This window comes from Orbicella franksi, chromosome 12 (genome assembly GCF_964199315.1).
Source record: "Orbicella franksi chromosome 12, jaOrbFran1.1, whole genome shotgun sequence".
In the NCBI taxonomy this organism is placed as follows: Eukaryota; Metazoa; Cnidaria; class Anthozoa; order Scleractinia; family Merulinidae; genus Orbicella; species Orbicella franksi.
Window position 1 is genome coordinate 20,180,160 of NC_138156.1, and position 20,408 is coordinate 20,200,567.

The 20,408-nt window shown below is 39.4% G+C and overlaps 2 protein-coding genes and 1 pseudogene across 2 annotated transcripts in view; all 3 read right to left on the minus strand.

Annotated features, from left to right (window-relative positions):
- The window catches only part of LOC145462531 (uncharacterized), a 57,139-nt gene extending 50,247 nt beyond the window's left edge, over nucleotides 1-6,892 (minus strand). The window contains exon 1 of the mRNA XM_081446065.1: nucleotides 6,743-6,892. The gene's annotated coding sequence lies outside the window, so the exon portion shown is untranslated. The remainder of the gene's footprint in view (nucleotides 1-6,742) is intronic.
- LOC145462295 (uncharacterized) lies at nucleotides 19-2,460 on the minus strand. The gene has a single exon (XM_081445795.1). The coding sequence runs from the start codon at nucleotides 2,458-2,460 to the stop codon at nucleotides 19-21; it is 2,442 nt and encodes an 813-aa protein (XP_081301921.1).
- LOC145462296 (uncharacterized) lies at nucleotides 2,602-9,002 on the minus strand (annotated as a pseudogene).
- Nucleotides 9,003-20,408: the final 11,406 nt, after the last annotated feature.

Sequence of the window (20,408 nt, forward strand, 5' to 3'; positions counted from 1 at the left end):
CACGGCAACGGGCTCTTGTCAGAATCTCAACAAGACACCAGTAAGGTTGTTGGTCAGTAGAGGACCTTGCAACAGATTCTTGTTCAGGGATTCCCCATTGTATTCTTGGCTGCAATTAAAGACTATTCTTAACTTCTTTTTCTTCGGATGTCTTGTACCGTGATGATTAATGTAAAAGGTCATGCCGGACTTCGCCTCAGCATCACTCGGAACCCTTTCGGCGTAGCCGTTTTCAATCATGTCTCCCATGAACTTCATGTACTCTTCTTTGTATTCTTTGTTACTCGGCGACGTAAACCGTTTCTTGAGGTGGTACATGCGTCGGACAGCGTCATCTCTGTTGTTAGGGAGACCTTTGAAGCTTTCCTTCAACGGGAGTGGAAGTTCGTAGTGGCCGTCGTCACGTCTGTGTATGCGCGTCTCTGCGATGTTTAGAAACCTCTTGTCTTCCTTGGAGAGACTTTGCTGAGCCATGTGCTTATTTTCCGCAAAGTCCATCTCAAACATTTGATTTACATAGCAGGGGTTTAGAACCTCCTTTGTCTTGTCTTCCAGGATGAAACTAACGTGGCTTGTTTCAGGCGTGTTCTCATGTGCTATAATCCTGTTGCACGTTGCTACACCGTCTTCGTCTAGGGAGGTCTCTGAAAGACTGGCCGGTCCGACTATGCACCAACCAAGGAGTGTTCGGACTGCGTATGGATCTTCGCTTTTACCAGTTATCACTTCCTTTGGTTTAATCGCCTTCGGGCAGTTGGATCCGATCAGTATTCCAACGTCGAGGTTTTCGTCTAGCGGAGGTATTTTGTCCCTTATTTTCTTCAGGTGTTGCCACTTGTCTGCTGCTGCTGGGGTTGGGATTTGGTCCTTTCTGGATGGGATTATGTCTCTTGCATACGCCTTAGGGAGTTCGACCTGCGCGCGTCTGTCGGGGCGCTCCACTATCAATCCGTCGATACGGGATACAGGGATTACTTTGCGGCCGTGCATTGTACTTAAATTGAGACTTGTGTCGACTCCCTCAACTCCAAGCTCGCTCTTTACCTTATTTGTCACGAACGTCGTGTCACTAGCGTCATCCAAGAGTGCGTACGTTTTAATTTCTTTGCTGGGATTATCCTTATGGTACAGGACTACAGGCACGATTCGACACATGATGATGGCGTTCGATGTACCGACAGAACTGTGGGAGACGCTGGCAGCGTTTGAGTGAGCAGACTCGGCAGCGTTTGAGTGAGCAGACTCGGCAGCGTGGTCTGGTTGCAAGGGTTGGGGTGGATTGCGTGACGACTGAGCGCTTGGCGGAGTTTGCTCGCTGCGTGTCTTTGACTTTAGAGTCGCTCCGTGTAGCAAGGTGTTGTGACGCTTTCCGCACTCACCACAGGTTTGCTTGGATGTGCAGTCAGCGGAAACGTGACCCGCTCTGAAGCATCTGAAGCATAGGCGTTTCTCGATGATGAGATCCAACCTCTTGTCTGCAGTAGCCTTGGTGAAATTGCTGCACTTCGCTATTGTATGTTTGCCATTGCAGGCTGGGCAGGACTGTTCGCGCCCCGATGTGGCTGCTGATTGTGTCTGTTCAGAATGGCCTACTGGAGTGGTAGAAGTGACCAATGATTGACTTGTATTGATTCCACCTTGATACCTCGACCTTGTGCCACGGGTGTTGTCTCTAACCGGGCCGTTCCTTTTCCTTTCTCTCTTAAGTACGTCTGGAGAAAAGATCGGGTCGTTTGCTACTTCGGCTTCTTGTTTGACAAACTTGACAAAGTCCGTAAAACCCACGAGCCTCTTTCCCTTTACCTGAGTCTCATGAGCGGACCTACACCACTTGACGCCCGAGTACGACGGCAACTTGGCGGAGATCGACTGTAGGATCTGAGTAGAATCCAGCTCCGACATAGATTTCATAGTCTTCATAGCCTCTTCACACCGCACCAAAAAGTCAGAGAATTCCTCCAGTCCCTTACTATCGCCATCACTGATCTGTCGCCAACCTCTAAGTTTCTTTTTGTAGTCTTCGGCTACCACCACAGGGTTTCCAAAACGCTGATCGAGCAGTTTCCGGGCTTCGCTGTATGCGGTTTCAGAGTTTGTCGCTAGGAAACCTTTAACCACCTCGTTGGCCTTGCCGGTCGTGTATTTTTCTAAGAAGAACAATTTGTCCTTATCAGCGGGGACGTTGGCGGCGATAATACTATCAAATGCGGTCACGAAAGCCGGATATTCGAATGAGTTGCCGGAAAATGTCGGAGGCTCCTTAACGGGGAGGTGAAAGGTCTTTTGTTGATTGATTAGCGCTGAGCTTAATTGCGTTTGTTGGGCTTGAAGGTTGACCAGCTGGTTAAGGGCGAAACTTATACTAGATGATGGTTCAAAGTTCGGTATATTGTTTGCTGGTTGCTGGCCAAAGTTGTCTGGAATCGTGTTAGGCACAAAAGGAGGGTTGTTGGTGTTCATTTCCTGTTTTGCAATTCTTGTCGTGACGGCTGTTGGTTGTTGGGGGCTTATCTCCTTGTCCTCGAGTTTAATTTCCTGTTTTGTTTGCGTGTTTAATTTATATTCTTCATCTAGAATTTCTTTGAACGCACTTTCTTCTGCCTATGCGAGCGCATACTCCTTTTCTAGTTGAATGCGCCTGAGTTCATTTTCCTTTTCCAGAAATTCCATTTCTATTTTGACTTTAGCTGCCTTTGCTGCGGCGTCCGCTCTAGCTTGTGAAACGGAACGCGAAGAGGACCTAGTCGACCCTTTAGATGACTTGGATCTTACTTTTGATCTATGGCTCGACGAGGCGCTAGATTTGGTGAAAAGCGATCCTTTTTCAAGGCGCTGGATTTGTTCACAAAGCTTCATTCTTTGTTCAGTAAATTCTCGATCTCTAACGTCATACCACTGATAGGATTCTTCCTTTTCTGCGGGACTATCCAGCAGACTTTCGTATGTGTAGCACGCTTGATTAAAGACATCTTTTAGAGAATCTAATTCATTGCGTTCGACTTCCAAAACTTCTAATTCCGTTTGGGGATCTTCACGTAGTTTCTTAATGTGATCTAATTTTCTTTTAAGATTTCGGAAAGCTGTTTCTTTTCTTTTTGCTCTCAATTCCTTTAGAAAGCTCTTTCCCTTCTCTGAGAACTTCTGTTTTCACTTTGAAATTTTGACATTGAATTCTGACTGGGCAATGGGCACGACATTTTCTCGGTCTCCATCAGTGTCTTCGTCAAGAAACGACGCCAGATCTTCAGGTGCGGATGCGATGCTCATTGTTTGTCACGAAATACCGATGACGAATTTAGAACAAGCCACGATGTTTTACTGTAACGTCAGGTTCACAGCGACTGTTGAAAGGCTGAATTGTCACTTGCTAGACAACTTGTCGCGATGAGACTAGCGTGTGTGGGAGATGCTTTACTAATCGAATAAAGCCAGAGATCACGGAAAATCAGCTGTGATTGACGGTGATTTAATTGACGATAATCGAACGTAAACTGAAATATAATGTAATGAATAAACTAATTACCAGATAATAGAAGATTACAAGATGACAAGAGTCACGAAACAATAATAGCGAACATTCCAATCATAACTGCGATATGACAATACTTCCAGTCAAACTTCCCAGTAAAGATACAATTAAAATCATCAGTGATCCCAAACAGATACGCATACTGCTAACTGTCCTAATACAATAAATGACAACACTCTAAAAACTTGAAAGCAATAAAATTGTACGATGCGATAAAAACGTGCTTGCGTGAGCGCCACTGAAAGCGATGTGGGAATTTACTAGCAAAGAAAGGACTTAACTGAATTACCAGAGATTCTTATAGGAAAGTTGCTAAATAGAAACCTAAGCTAGGGGGAGTGTGAACTATAAAGATCTATCGCTAAAAACAAGATGAAATAAAAACTTTGAAAACTGGGGCTCTGCCACGTGTTGGACTTAGTACAATAGGCTGTTGTATAAAAAAACCGAGACTAAAGGTACTTAAGGTTAAAAAACGTCAAAACTTGAAACTTATACTAAAAAGCAAGCATAGAAAATAGTTTGTACTTACACATCGGTTTCCGCTTGCACTCTAAATAGTCAAGGGTAGCTTAAAACTTAATTTACTTGAAAACACGTACTGTGCACGCACGATAACTGAAACTTGAACTACTGGCGGGAATATGTCGCTAACACTATCTATATACATCCACGTGTAAAAACGGATGACGTCATTGCTAAGCAACAAATTGGCGAATCAGAAAGAGTTAAGATTATTCACTTAATTAGAGAAGTCTCGATATAGTGTTCATTACATTTACAAAGAATATATAACTCATTAGGCGCTTTTGCCACCCAGAAATTGTGCAGTTTTGTAAGCCAGTTTCTCCTCGAATATTACACGCAAAGAGCCAAAATTTCCACCTGTAATAAAGTTTCAGAAGCTCTTTAAATGTTTGTAGTCAATTAGTGTCTAGTGTGATGCCTTCTCTGCGCAAAATCGTCTGTTAATGAGAACAAATGTAAACAATGACGTCAGCAAAGATTCTCCCATACAGTTAGATTGATCATTATATAACCAAACCACTTAGCAGACCATCATGCCCCGCGCGTAAGTTGCACTGAATGTGTTGGCTGTGTTGGCCGTATTTTCAGATCAAAATTTATTCGTCTGTACTCTTATTGATGATAAAAATGAGCCAATCAGCGCGCGAGAAATTAGACAGTTATTGTAAGAAAGATTTCTTTCAAAGCTACAAGAGATGAGTACGAGTACGACGACTCCAAAGAGCGTCTGTGTTAGCCTCCTATGCAGACGGTTTTTGGTCTTGCCACGCAATCTTCCTTCTCTCCGACCAGAGCGGTTCTTGTACCAGTAGGGTTGGTACTCATTAGAACAAACTCTTCTCCAGGGCTTTTACCTTAGAGACTTGGAAAAGCCCTGGGAACGAGTTTGTTGTTAGAAAAGCGTTCGTGCCCAGGAAAATCCTGAAAACCGTTTTCACGTACGGCTGCTCGATTACTGTGCCGATTTAAATTTGCCGGAGTGCCCACCTGGTGATGTCCTGTCCGGTGCGGAAGACAGTGAAAACGGGATCGTGCTTGATTGCAAGCCCTTTACAATTTGTGCCATAGAAGATGGCCTGGATGGAGACGGGGTGCAAATGTCAGTTAACAGTTAACATTTTGTCCAATTGTCAGTTGTCAGTGGAATTTTGGGCCATTTGTCAGTTGTCATGATCAGTTAAGTGGCTGTTAATTAATAATTAACTGAAGTCCTAAAACCTCTCCTGGGGCACTTTTAATTCAACCAAAAATTCCGAAAAACTCGAAACGGTGACAAATAAATACCGGGTAAGGAAATTTCGGGGGACAGTTTGCAGAAAATCCGGAAATTGTTGAAATTTTGAAAAGCGAACCATTAAACGGAATTCCGGGAGTACAAAATAACCGCAGACATTTCTATTCTCCCTGAGGCCTGAAGCGCATGGCCTTCAATCGATGATCATGTATCAAATTAAAAATGATTTACAATAACAGACTTATAAAGTAATAGTATTTTAATGAAATTCAAACGAATATCAAGGGCTAAAAACCTTTGGTCTGGTGTTAGCAAATCTGACTACAAATGTCAGTTGCCAGTTAAATGTTTGGGTAGTTGTCAGTTATTTTTTTGCCATTTGTCAGTTGTCAGTTAACCCCATCCAGACCCACAGAGAAATAAGAAACGAAAGTTGTTTAAGCATCGTGTTGAAAAGTCTGTAACTCCGTCTTTTTGAGGTGTAAAATTTATCCCAGAACACCGTAAACTAACCAAATCTGTTCCAGCCCCAAAGTGAAAATATAACCCTAGAGACTCAAGACCTGATTCAGCATTGTGTGGCCGGGAGCCATTTGAGTACAATGCAGACCAAAACAGCCGTGTTAAAGGACTATTTCAGCCCACTCTGGGACTACTTTCAGCCCTTGGGTCCAAAGATCAAAGTTCCCTCATGTCTCATTTCTATTTTACAATGTTTGATAAAAAGAGATCAATTTCAAATAGTAACAAAGAAAAAAAAATTAAAATTAGAGTTTCAGGCATATTAACTCAATTGGAACGGAAATCTTTAGCCTGCGTCGATAAACTGTTGGCGGAATTTCCATTTTATGTTGTTGACCACTGCCCCAGGTCACGTGAACAAACAGGAAATTTTTCTTTTATGACCTCATAGCGGATGAAGTTAATTTCTTAAGGGGCTTCTCTACTCCATAGTAGTTTCGTTTGCTTTTAAGTACTCATCTGAATTGCCACACGTTGGTTGAAGAAGAAGAAAGAAGTCATCACTTAAGGTAAGATAAATAAAAAGTTTGCTGTTCGAGAAGAAAACGGTAGGTTCTCGATCGATTGATGGTTCATTGGGAATAAACCTTGTACATTTGCATTCCGTTTAGGGATTTTCGTCTCTAATCAGTGACAGATTGTATGTAAACGAGCATACTAAAGTAACGTAATCTTTTGATAGTAACTGTTAATCAAGGTAATCATCCATCACTGTAGGTTATCCATTAATGATACAGTCAGTAACTCGCCGAGTACTACTATGGCGTCTGAATGTTAAACCAAGTGTCTCTTTTTTCTTCTATGGAGCAGGAAATGTTTCTGTACGGTAAAAAGTCATTTCATATAATCATTTTCTAAACTATCTTTTTCCTTTCACCAGCAAATGTTTTAACAAATTTTTCAGCCTCCTTGTTAATAATTTCATGTACCTTGTCTCCATGACAATACTGTGGCCTGTCTCGACGCCAGAAAAGGCGGCGCTGTCTGATGAGTGGAACTTGATCATCTTCATTTTCGTTTCTTTTGTCGTTAATAGGAGGAGATGTTTCACTAAGTATAAATGTATCACGAGGAGGCACTTCACACTTTGGGCGAGGTTCCGCTTTCTTCCACTTCAGCCACTTCTTTTCCAGTGCAATTCTATCTTGGGTCAAATCATTTGCTTGGTAAAGCATCTTACTGATCGATGAGCTCTCGGTACTCTTTTGATGATGGGCCAAAGGCAGCTGCATACTTCATGTAGGTCGCGTCAATCTTGTCTGTTAAATCATCTTCGTAGGAGGCAAAGTATTCGCGTATTTCCTGTCGGCCTTCTCTATTTCGCCAAACAGGGCTCAGTTTGGTCTTGGGTAGTTGACAACAGGGTACAAATGCCGCGGCTTTGCGACATCCAGGCGTCCTCTTTGGGGGATAAGCACAGGGGCTTGTTATTTTATTTGGAATGAGTTTCTCATCCCAGCTGACAAAGAACTTGTTTCCACTCAAGTCTCCACCGGAACATTCAAACGCGTGAGGGCGTGGGCCTTTGACGGGCAGAACTAGATAATCCCTCAGGTTCTCGTACCCTTGCTTTTCCTTGGTCATTCTCAGCACACGCACGTCTCCAGGATGGTAACATGGATCTCGCATCACCACAAACTCCTGGCCAGGGATAAAACCTTCCGTTTCGTCCTCTAACATCGTGGGGTAGAAGTAGCACTCTCCGTACCCCAGTTTCTTGTAAGGATCGCAAACAGCAAACACCAGTCGAGACTTGGGAACCAGAATTCTCGTGTATGCAGCTTTTTCCGTCTCATCCAGTTCTTGTTTTCTCAGACCTTTCAAGTGCTTTTTTGTGGTGCTATCAATGCCTTTGTGTTGAATATCTTGCAGAAGACGGAATTCTCCTTTGCAACGCAGGAAATACTCGGCCTCGGCAGTCTTCCTGCACATGTCTTCTAACAATTCATAGTAGCCTGTCTGCAAGTCGTGTAGATTCTTAGCTGATACTCCTCTATCAGCAAGAAGCATGACCATTCGAGTGTCGAGGTATCCGTTGACGTAAGGGCGGGAATAATCCACAACATCAGCGAAGCTGAACCCTTCAGGCATGTTCTCATCTGGGGTAACAAACTTCTGCATTGAGTTATGGAACAGCACTTTAACGTCTGCCAAATCTTCTTTGAGTACCAGCATACCCTGGATGCCTCGATAGCGGACGTGGACAGCGCTGGGCTGATAATCAAGCTCGAAGATTCGCTGTACTTCGGAAGAGAATTCAGGAGACATAAATCCACATCCCTCAGTGAAAGAGTACGTTCTGGTAATACCGCCCGTAATGTCTGCTTGCATTTTGTACTCCTTTGTAGTCAATGGCACGACTTTGTTTAGCGGCGTGAAAAGCATTGCAATATTTCTTGCCCGCTTTCCTAGGTTTTTCTCTTCAAGAAAGTCGCCAAACTTCGCCAAATGCTTGTAAATTTCGTCCTGGGTGGCTCTCATCAAGTAGCAGGATTTTGTCTTCAGTTGTTCATTCGAGTAACCAAGGAAGAGGTAAGTATGTTGACGACAAAATACCCCTCTTTCTAGAACACTTTTGCAGAAGCTGTTCGCTTTGTCGGCTGGCGTGATATCAAACGTCAACTTCATTAGCTTCTGGTTGAGGTCTGGCACCTCACTTTTTCTCAGGTACTCTGTCAGTAAAGTGCTTTCGAGCTTTTCATGATCCACTTTGTAGTCATTTCGACCAGTGCCATGATACTGCACATTTACTATGTAGGTTTCACCTTCTTCGGTCTTTGGTGGGATCGTGGCGGCTAATAGGTCTATGCGCAAATGCCAGGACATTGGAAATCGTAGACTTTATCTCCTGTAGGAAAAGAGATTTAGAATCAGATTTAGGGTTCGCAAGTAAGGCTTTTACTTCGGGTAGAAGAGCACAATGCGTCCTCGGAATGGAATGCACAGTCACCAAAATTATTCATAATTAAGGTATTGACGAGCAAATTCATGCATGCAAATATTAAAAAAAGTTCTCTTTGCTTTTCTTTTGGAAAAAGTGGAAATATGTCTTTATTCTTAAGTTAACAACTGTGGAAGTGTGGAAATTTGGAAATGTGTCTTGAATACTTAAGTTACCAAGTGTGGAAGTGTAAAAATCTAGAAATGGCTGTTGAATACTTAAGTAACTAACTGTGGAAATCTGGAAATCTGGAAATGTGTCTTGAATATTTAAGGTACCAACCATGAAAGTGTAATAATGTAGAAATGTTTCTTGAATACTTAAGGAACTAACTGTGGAAGTGTGGAAATCTGGAAATGTGTCTTTGATACTTAAGTAACTAACTGTGGAAGTGTGGAAATCTGGAAATGTTTCTTGAATACTTAAGGTACCTAATAAAGAAGTGTGGAAATGTGGTGAAATTGTGGAAATGTCTCCAATACTTAAGTCACCAACCGTGGAAGTGTGAAAATGTAGAAATGTTTCTTGAATACTTTAGTTCCTAATTGTGGAGCCTGGAAATGTGGTTTAAATACTTAAGGTACCAACTTTGTAAATTTGGAGTCATTATTGCCTTTCGTTATATTTTTCGGTCTCGTGAAGTGTCACACAATTTCCTTCGCACACCAATTTATAAACACGTTGTCGCGTGATTATAACAAGGAACAACCTTTACTGCTGAATGTAAGACTTTTATTTGACAAAACAACTATTGCACACGAGAATGACCAGAATGACCATATAATAACTATCTTCTTAAAAAAAGATTTCTTCTTAATAAACTATTTTACAGAGTTGAAATTTCGCAGCATTTTAGTAGACTATAACTAACGATGCCTATCATCTTACAAGCGTATCTCTGTTAACGCAACTATAACTTATACGTATCAACCTTGATTGAAGGGAAACACTGATCGGAGCAAAGGCCTTGATTAAAAATAAAAAAAAAATAGTCATAATTTTTTTTTTTTTGAGGAGGGGATGGATCTATTTAGTTATACAGTAATTTTAGGAAAATCTTTCTTGTGGACTTGTCGACGTAGAGAAACATTGCCTTCCTTGAGCCACTTCATAAGAATTTTGGTAATTAAATATGAAACTGAAAAACACATATATTTCAAATTGAATAAAACGAATTATAAGACAACGCTATTATTAAGGAAAATCGTTAAGGAAAATCGTTAAGTTAAATAAGAATGTGGATAAGAATTGACAAAATCTTTTTCTTAATTATTTCAATATGGTGTCATCGTTAACTACTGTAAACCAAACTTTATTCATTCTTCTGTAACTTAATTGTTGAAAAAAGAATCGTAATCGTTGTAATTGTGGAGATAAATAAATCAATCAATAAATAACTAACTAAATTTAAAAAAAAATTAAAAATAGCCATAATTTACTTCTTAAGGTAAGAGAAAAAAAATATTTATAAAATAAAATGTGCAACTGAAATACAGGTACTCAGCATGCTCCTTTCAACGATGAATTTATGAATTTCTTACTGAAAATTTCACTTCATTACTTCTTTCAGTAATTCGCTCTTCAAATGAAAAGTTTAGAATGCAAATTAAGACCTGATTAAATACTCAACTTTTGATTAATCCAATGAATCTTTGAGTATTGGATTGAGTACTGTTTAGAGAGTGTAAAAAGAGTGTATTTTGATGATGATAGCACTAGTTCTTAGAAAGGTGTGTTAAATCACCTTATGTTCAGCTTTAATCTATATAAAATCAAGTGTATGATTTTCAGAGGTGAAATATATGATTTAATTCAAAAGACAAGACATTAGTATCAAAGGAAGGAAAGTCGAAGTATATTTCAACGCTCACTCTTTACACAAGGATATTGTTTTTCCGGCCTAGGCTGAATATTCTTATATCTCTGCCGATTTTTGGCTGAAAATATTTTTGGGAATATTCTTAGATTAAGATACACAATTGTTATTGCTGAGATGTTATTATAATCGAGCATACGGCTAGTGTTGTTTTTGGCTAGTTTTGTCGTTTAGAGAAAGGAAGAATTTTATCTGGTTTAGCTAATAACATATAATAATTGTATGGCATTTAGAAATTTTTGACACAAAAAATTATATTCTTTTCAAAATCTCAGCCTCGCATTTATTCTGAAATTCTGATAAATTCTTATAAACTAGTAGTAATCGTAGATTAAAGAGTGCGTTCGAGTTTTGGTAGGCTTGGTATGTTAAAAAAAAAAAAAAAAAAATTCTAGGGAAAGCATTTTGTGCCTGAGCTGATAGGTAGGCGTGAAATTGGTCTCCCTTCAGCAGGAGCCAAAACAAATGAATTGATCGCAAAGCACGCATACGAGAGGGTTTGTTCTCGTTTATACATGTATGGTGTAATATTATGCATAAATCTGTGTTTTATACCCAGTCCGTAGTGCGTAGTCTGCAGTCCGCAGTCAGCAGTCCACAGTCCACAGTGTGTGTTTTATACTGACTGTGTAAATCGACAACAACCATGTTTGTTCCGTGGGTATGCGAGACGACGTGCTTTTAGTACCAAAACTAGGACAATTATTCTGTTTACGAACACGACTTTGAATCGCCTTGGCTTTGGGGTAACAGCTACAGGGCATTTTCACTTCCGAAACAATGAAACGGAGGACATGTTCGTGTACCAAAGCAACCTTGTGGGAGTTGAACTCATATCCTATGTAAGTACTTTCGTTGGGTTTACGTTACATAGTTTGCGCACAGAAACCGAGGCAGCGAAGTGAAACTCATCTCCTCCTTTGATTTATTCAGCAGAAAGCAGCATTGGTTTCGGTCGAAGAGAAGAGAGTACACAACACGCAGCCAAACTACAGCTTTCTGCTCGTACGAAAAGTCGTACACATTTCGTGAAGACATGTCTAAAAGGTTTTTTTAACACTGACTTCGAACTTTAAATAAACAACTTCAGTATCCGCTTCAGTCCACAATAAGCTTCCTCGACACTCGAAATCGGTCCGCAATATTGTGCAACACTCGCAAGAAAGCACATGGACGAACATGGACATGACATCATTCGTACCTGAAGAATTTGTTAGATAGATAGGTAGGTAGGTAGGTAGGTAGGTAGGTGGGTGGATAGATAGATAGATTCACAGATCTCGAACTTTTTATGCATTACGCGGTTAGAACTGCATTCTGTCGAACGAAAAAGAGTGTATTGATCTGTATTACGTTGCGCCATTACGTCGATTTGTTTACCTCTGAGAGAGTGACAAAGTTGCATTTTCTGACTCCCTAACGATAGTCTTGATTATGCTTCGCGTATCCACGACTAAAAACTAAAATTGTTGTCTATTTAACAACTGAGCTTTCGGCTACCAGGATGCAGCCTTTGACGAGTAAAACTAAACCGAAACCTGCGAATGAATGAATATTTACATTCATTTGTTAACACAGCCAAGTGTGAAAAAATAACCCAAACGGAATACAAATGTGGAAGAAAGACTTATTTCCGATGTACAATCAATCGATTGAGAACCTGCCGGTTTATTTTTCGAAAAGGAAACAGTTTACTGTATTAATCTTACCTTAAGTGATGAAAATCTTTCCTCTTCTTCAACCAAGTCGGCAACGTAAGTATTAGAGACTAGGGAAGTCCCTCTGTTGAGTGCAGTTTTGTTTTGATGCCCGGTATAGAGATGTCTGAGTTTTTTCTCTAAATCTTAAGCTTTCGATGTTCAAGCGAAATTCTCGGAAATCGAAAGTGCGTAGTAAACAGTTTCTTTATAGAAGTTACCTTATAGGCTACCTTATAGGTGATCCTGTAGACACATGCTCCTCCCCCCCATCATAGCCAACGTACTTGACTTGCAGCTGGCAGATGTTTGTTGTTTTTCTCTTGCAAAAAATTGCGAAAGCGCTTTTTTTTTAAATTCAAGAAGACCGCCATGGTCTGGCCTTTCTCAGTTAAATTATGATTTCTTGCACATGTGTTCAGTTGCAAAGTGAACAGGACAACAGACAGCATGTCATAACCTGACCTCATAATAGCAGATGCAATGTAAATAGACTCTATTTCCTAGAAACTTGCTCGTGTTTTCTAGGAATCGAGACTGCTACTTCCTACTTGTTCCTCGTCGAAAAAAAACTTTAATCGCAAGAATCGATAGCTTTTTTCACAATAACTGTATAATGTCTCGCGCGCTGATTGGCTCATTTTTATCATCAATAAGAGTACAGACGGATAAAATTTTAATTTATGCAAGCTTTCAAGTTCAACTTTCAGCTGTCAAACTGTCAACTTTTTAGCCAATGAGATTTTATGGACTTTTTTTAATAAGGCAATCAAAAAGCGAGAAAAACTATTGACAATGCTCCCGTCATTTTGAATAAAATTCGCTTATCTTTGTTTACGACAAGTTTACGGCGTCTTTTCCCCTCATTTATTCCTGGCATTTGACCATTTTGGGGTCTTGTTATTGTAAAAAACAAATTAACGTCAGTTTTTTTTTGTGCGTCTGTCCTCTTATTGATGATAAATTTCGTCATAACATTGTCAAAGTTTACTGCGGAACCACTCGCGGCTCGTGGTTCCACAGCCACTTTGACAATGTTATGACGCAATTTATCACCTGCCAATGCGATGACAGACGCATAAAAAACTGACGTCAATTTGTTAAATCGAAAGAACACTTTCCAGCATAATATCCTAACAGCAGTAACAACAAGCTAAAGGACAGAGCTGTACAGGCCCGCAAATGATCCCCTTATTGCAGATGATCCCCAAATTGTACCGCAAATTATCCCAGGGGCCCGTTTCTCGAAGGTCCCGAAAAGTTTTCGCACCCGGAAAGCCATAACAAAATCTCGAACCTTACGATTACAGAGCTGTTTTATTCACAAATTCTTAATATGACTAGAGGTTTAGTGCATACAAGAAGTTTCAGAAGTATAAACTTCTCCGTTTTTAGATACAGACGAACTAAAAATGACTTTACGGGCCCGAAAAGTTTCCGGGGCTTTCGAGAAACGGGCCCAGGACCGGATACATTTGTAAACGCAGGCAAGTGTAAAAAAATAACCTAAAGTGGAAGAAAGGAAGGAATAATCAATCGACTGGGAAACTGCCTGTTTATTTCTCGAATAGCAATCAGTTTACGGTGTTTATCTTACCTTAAGTGATGAAATCCTTCTCCTCCTCCTCCTCCTCCTCCTCCTCCTCCTTCTTCTTCTTCTTCAACCAAGTCGGCAACACAGATTAGGACTTAACCGGTAAACGAAAGTATTAGAGACTGGGGAAGCCCTGTGTGTTGAGTGCAGTTTTGTTTTGATGCCAAAACTAGTCATAAAAGGGAAATATATCCAAAACCGCCGGCTAGGCTTGACAAAAGGGAAACCAGAAACTGCAAGGGACCGCATCCGATAAACGCTGCCAACGTAGGATCTACAAATTGACAAATGGGCATAAACTCGTATAGCTTCACCGGTATACAGGCGTCTGCATCTCTTCTCTAAATACTAAGCTTTCGATGTTCAAGCGAAATTCTCGGAAATCGAAAGTGCGGAGTAAACAGTTTCTTTATAAAAGTAATCTTATAATTATAGGCTTTCTTTTCGGCTGTGACCCTGCAGACACATGCTCCTTCCCCCATCATAGCCAACGTACTTGACTTGCAACTGTCAGATGTTTGTTGGTTTACTCTTGCAGTAGCAGTCTCGATTCCTAGAAATCGAGACTGCTGGGTATTTCTCAGTTAAATTATGATATCTTTTACATGTGTTCAATTGCAAAGTGAACAGGAGAACAGACAGAACAAGAAGCATGTCATAACCTGACCTCATAATATCAGATGCAATGTCAAAAGACTATTTCCTAGAAACTTGCTCGTATTTTCTAGGAATCGAGACTGCTACTTCCTACTTGTTCCTCTTCGGGGGGAATCGATAGCTTTATCGAAAAAACATTTCTAGCATAATATCCTAACAACAGTAACAACAAGCTAAAGGACAAAGCAGTATTGGAGAAAGGCGTGAAAAGAACGCTTACATTGCAAGAGTTTAATTTTCGTTTCAAGATTTCCAGTCTTTCAAATTTATTTTTATACGGAGATTCCCCACATTTCAGTTTCAGTTCAGAACTACAAATATTCAAAGAAGGTGTCAGAATCTAGTGCACTGTCTTGAAAACACACAGTGAAGTGCATTCCTGGCATTCTTCTGCCTGTGTTATTAACCCAACGCTAACTGTTTCCCTCGTCTATTTACAAAGGAGGATATACATAAACGACAAGGGCGAGAGCCCTCAGATAAATATCACGGCCAATATTAGAACTCTATATTCCTTAGAAGCCGCCGGAAGACACCTAAATGTACGACGCCATCTTCCTTGTGTCGGAATTGGAGTCGTTTCGGCAGACTTAAAAGTGATTGTCTCGATCAGGGCCCTCTGTTATTCTTCATTGCAGGTTTGAATTCATCGGGTTGACTTTCGACTTGGCTACGCAAGCATTTCGCTTCACTGGAATTTTGGAACTGTGCACCATAAGCGATATTTCAGCACTTCATTTTGGGTAATCAGGAAATCGTAATGGAAAGAATGCTTTTCACTGACGAATCGCTGACCCTTTGAGACCTATTTACAGGACAGACCAGGCACAGCATTAAAACGTATTAGAACGCTTCTGGCTCCACATTGATCGTCAGACATAGTTTATTGATTTCCGCCACCCTTCTAGAACTGTGCACTGTGCTTTTTTGGAAAAAGTGGAAATATGTCTTTATTCTTAAGTTACCAACTGTGGAAGAGTGAAAATTTGGAAATGTGTCTTGAATACTTAAGTTACCAGCTGTGGAAGTATAAAAATGTAGAAATGGTTCTTGAATACTTAAGCAACTAACTGAGGAAATCTGGAAATCTGGAAATGTGTCTTGAATATTTAAGGTACCAATCACGGAAGTGAACTAACTGTGGAAGTATGGAAATCTGGAAATGTTTCTTGAATACTTAAGTAACTAACTGTGGAAGCGTGGAAATCTGAAAATGTTTCTTGACGACATAAGGAACCAAATATGGAAGTGTGGAAATGTGGTGAAATTGTGGAAATGTCTCCAATACTCTAGTTACCAACCGTGGAAGTGTAAAAATGTAGAAATGTTTCGTGAATACTTTAGAACCTAATTGTGGAACCTGGAATTGTGGCTTAAATACTTAAGGAACCAACTGTGTAAATTTGGAGGTGTGTCTTACCCCCCACAAGCACCCCACACAGTTTACGTATTCTTCAATGACATCCTGATGATGAAATAAGCAATTCATACAAATCAAGAAAATATAAACATTTATTTTGGTTTTTTTTACAGACATTTATTTTTTTTAAACGAGAAACGCGCATTTGGATCATCACTCTTAGAGTGTTTAGCCTCGAAAGGTCCACAGCAGGAGCTTTTGCGGTACCTTTTAGGGTATTGAGCTGAAAAAAATATGACAGGAGAGGCAGGAGATAAAATGTGTTGTTTCAGAATTGGTACCTCTTAAGGTGAATTAAAATTTCAAGCCACGCCCACAAAACAGGATCTTGGTATCTCTTAGGGGTTCTTTTCAAAATTTCCGACGAGCACCTCGGTCCTTATCCCCACAGGGATAAAATCTTCTCTTCGGAAGTTGTGTTTTTATGTATTTTAGAGTTGTTTGATAGACTGAATGCCGCAAACCCCTTGATAGAATAACTCCCTTTTCCGATGATAAAAAAGTATATCTAATAACAAATGACTATGTGTGGTTGCATTTTCTCTGATCATCAGTTGCCGTAGCAATATAATATCATGTGCTGATTACGATTGAGGCAGAAATTGAAACAAGAGAGAACTCGAGAAGACAGCCACAGATAGAGAGCAGTGGAAATATCTGGTCGCAGTCTTATGTGCCACTTAGGCACGAAAAGGATATCACTGCGTAAAATAGCGAGTGACGTGGCCGGAAATCACACGATACGGACCCGTATTCTTCGAGAATACCGACAAATTCAGGAGTACCGTTTTCCAGGAAACGCGACGTGTCCAGTGCGTGCCAGGAACAGTATTTTTCCCGATTCGGGGTGTCAAGGCACGGAAATTTTCCCATTCTTCCTGATTTGCCACGAATAACGACGCACCGCAGGAAAGCAAAATAGTCGATCAAGTTGAGCATTGTACTTCTCATCTGCACAAAGTCATTGTTGCTTTTCGTTACATTTTCCGGTTTCGTAAAGTGCCACATGGGATTCCCCTATCGGATATTTCACGGTTGTCACACGTGATTCCCCTGTCGGATATTTCTCTACACGAAGGATAGTTTTATTAAAAAATAACATTCCCACATCGTGAGAATACATGCACCAACATCCCCTGAGAATGTACTCTTCTTCTGATGCATGCACCTACAAATTCCCTTTGCACACCAATTTATAAACACATTGTCGCATGATTATAATAAGGAACAACCTTTACTGCTAAATCTAAGACTTTTTTTGGTCAACACAACTATTGCACACGAGAATGACCATCCATATATAATAATTATTTTCTTAAAAAAAGATTTCTTCTTAATAAACTATGTTACAGAGTTAAAATTTCGCAGCGTTTTAGTAGACTTTAACCAACGATGCCTATCATCTTACAAGCGTATCTCTGTTAACAACTATAACTTATATGTATCAACCTTGATTGTAGGAAAACACTGACCAGAGCAAAGGTGTTGATTAAAAATAAAAAAATTGCCACAGTTTTTTTTTTTTTGGAAGAGGAGGAGATGGATCTATTTAATTATATAGTAATTTTAGGAAAATCTTTCTTGTGCACTTTTCGATGTAGAGAAACATTACCTTCCTTGAGCCACTTCATGCATAAGAATTTTGGTAATTCAATATGAAACTGAAAAACACATATATTTCAAATCGAATAAAACGAATTTGTTTAAAGAAAAATGGAAGATTTTTCAAGAAGCAATTTTTTAACTGATAATTAAAGTAGACAACGCTAAATCTTAAGTTAAATAAGTATGTAGATAAGAATTGACAAAATCTTTTGTCTTAATTAATTCAATATGGTGTCATTGTTAACTTCTGTGAACCAAACTTTATTCATTCTTCTGTAACTTAATTGTTGAAAAAAGAATTGTAATTGTTATAATTGTGGAGATAAATAAATAAATAACTAAGTAAATAAATAAAATTTAAAACATGGCCATAATTTACTTCTAAAAGGAAGAGAAAATAATATTTATAAAATGAAATGTGCAACTAAGATACATAACCAGCATGCTCCTCTCAACGATGAATTTATGAATTTCTTATTGCAAATTTCACTTCATTACTTGTTTCAGTAATTCGCTCTTCAAATGAAAAGTTTAAAATGCAAAATAAGACCTGATTAAATATTCAACGTTTGATTAATCCAATCAATCTTTGAGTATTGGATTGAGTACTGTTTAGAGAGCATAAAAAGAGTGTATTTTGATGATGATAGCACTAGTTCTTAGGAAGGTGTGTTAAATCACCTTATGTTCAACTGTAATCAATATAAAATCAAGTGTATGATTTTCAGTGGTGAAATAGATGACTTAATTCAAAAGACAAGACAGTAGTATCAAACGAAGAAAAGGCGAAGTATATTTCAACGTTCACTCTTTACACAAGAATATTGTTTTTCCGGCCTAGGCTGAATATTCTTAGTTCTCTGCCGATTTTTGGCTGAAAATATTTTTGTAAATATTCTTAGATTAGGACACACAATTGTTCTTGCAGAAATGTTCTAATGATCGAACAAACGGCTAGTGTTTTTTTTTTTGGCTAGTTTTGTCGTTTAGAGAACAAAGGGAGAATTTTATTTGAATTGGTTCAGTTAATAACAAATAATTGTATGGTATTTACAAATTTTTAACACAAAGAATTATATTCTTTTCAAAATCTCAAACTCGGGTTTATTCTAAAATTCTGGTTTATTCAGCCTCGATATTCTAATAAGATAAATGCTTATATGAAAAAAAAGAGTGTCTTACGTTGCGGCATTTATACATCGATTTGTTTACTTCTGAGAGAGTGATTTTCTGAGCCCTAACGATAGTCTTGATTACGCTTCGCACATTCCACGACCAAAAACTAAAATCGTTGTCTGTTTAACAGTTTTTCTAAAAATTGAGCTTTCGGCTACCAGGCTGCAGCCTTTGACGACTAAAACTAAAACGAAACGTGGGAATGAATGAATTTTTGCATTCATTTGTAAACGCAGCCAAATGTGAAAAAAATATGGTAATAAAAATATGGAAGGAAGGCTTATTATCCCAAATGCACAATTAATCGATTGAGAACCTGCCGGTTTATTTCTCGAAGAGCAAACAGTTTACTGTATTAATCTTTCCTTAAGTGATGGAATCGTTCTTCTTCTTCAACCAGGTCGGCAACACAGATGAGGACGGTAAACGAAAGTATAAGAGACTGGGGAAGCCCCGTGTGTTGAGTGCGGCTTTGTTATGATGCCCAAACTAACTTCATTTACGAGGTCATAAAACGGAAATATATCCAAAACCCCTTGCTGGGCTTGACATATGGGCATAAAATCGTATAGCTTCACCGGTATACAGGCGCCTGAGTCTTCTCTAAATTAAAGCTTTCGATGTTCAAGCGAACTTTTCGGAAATCGAAAGTGCGGAGTAAACAGTTTCTTTAGAAGTAATCTTATTAGGCTTTGTTTTGACTGTGACATGCTCCTCCCCTCTCCCCTCATCACTCGGACTTACAACTGTCAGATGTTTGTTGCTTTTCTTTAATACAAGAAAATAGTGAAAGCGCTTCTTTTTTTTTGAATTCCAGAAGACTGCCATAGTCTGGCAATTTCACAGTTAAATCATGATATATTGCACATTTGTTCAATTTGCAAAGTGAACAGGAGAACAGGGAGCGTGTCACAACATAACCTGATCCTATAATGTTATGCAATGTCAATAGGCTCAATTTCCTAGAAACTTGCTAGTGTTTTCTAGGAATCGAGACTGCTACTTCCTGCTTGTTCCGCTTCAAAAGAAGCGTTAATCGCAAGAATCAATAGCTTTATCGAAAGAACATTTCCATACTATTATCCTAACAGCATTAACAACAATCTAAAGGACAGAGCAGTATTGGGGAAAGGTGTGAAAAGAACGACTATATTGAAAGAGTTTTATTTTTGTTTTCATATTTCCAGTCTTTCTAATCTATTTTTATACGGGGATTCCCCACATTTCAGTTTCAGTTCAGAACTACAAATATCCAAATAAGGGGACAGAATCTAGTGCACTCTCCTGAAAGCCGCACAGTGAAGTGCATTGTTGGCAGTTTTCTGTCTGCTATTAACCCAAAGCTAGCTGTTTCCCTCGTCTAATTGGAAAGGACGATATACCTAAAAGACAACGCTGTCAGCCTTCAGGTAAATATCATTGCCAATGTGATAACTCTATATTCCTTAGAAGCCAGAGGAAACTTAAATGTACCGCGACGCCATCTTCCTTGTGTCGGTATTGGAGTCGTTTCTCCAAACTTAAAAGTGATCGTCTCGATCCGATCAGGGCCCTCTTTTTATTCTTCATGGCCTGGTCTGTTCTATCAATAGGTATCAAAGAGTAAGTGATTCGTCAGTGATAAGTACT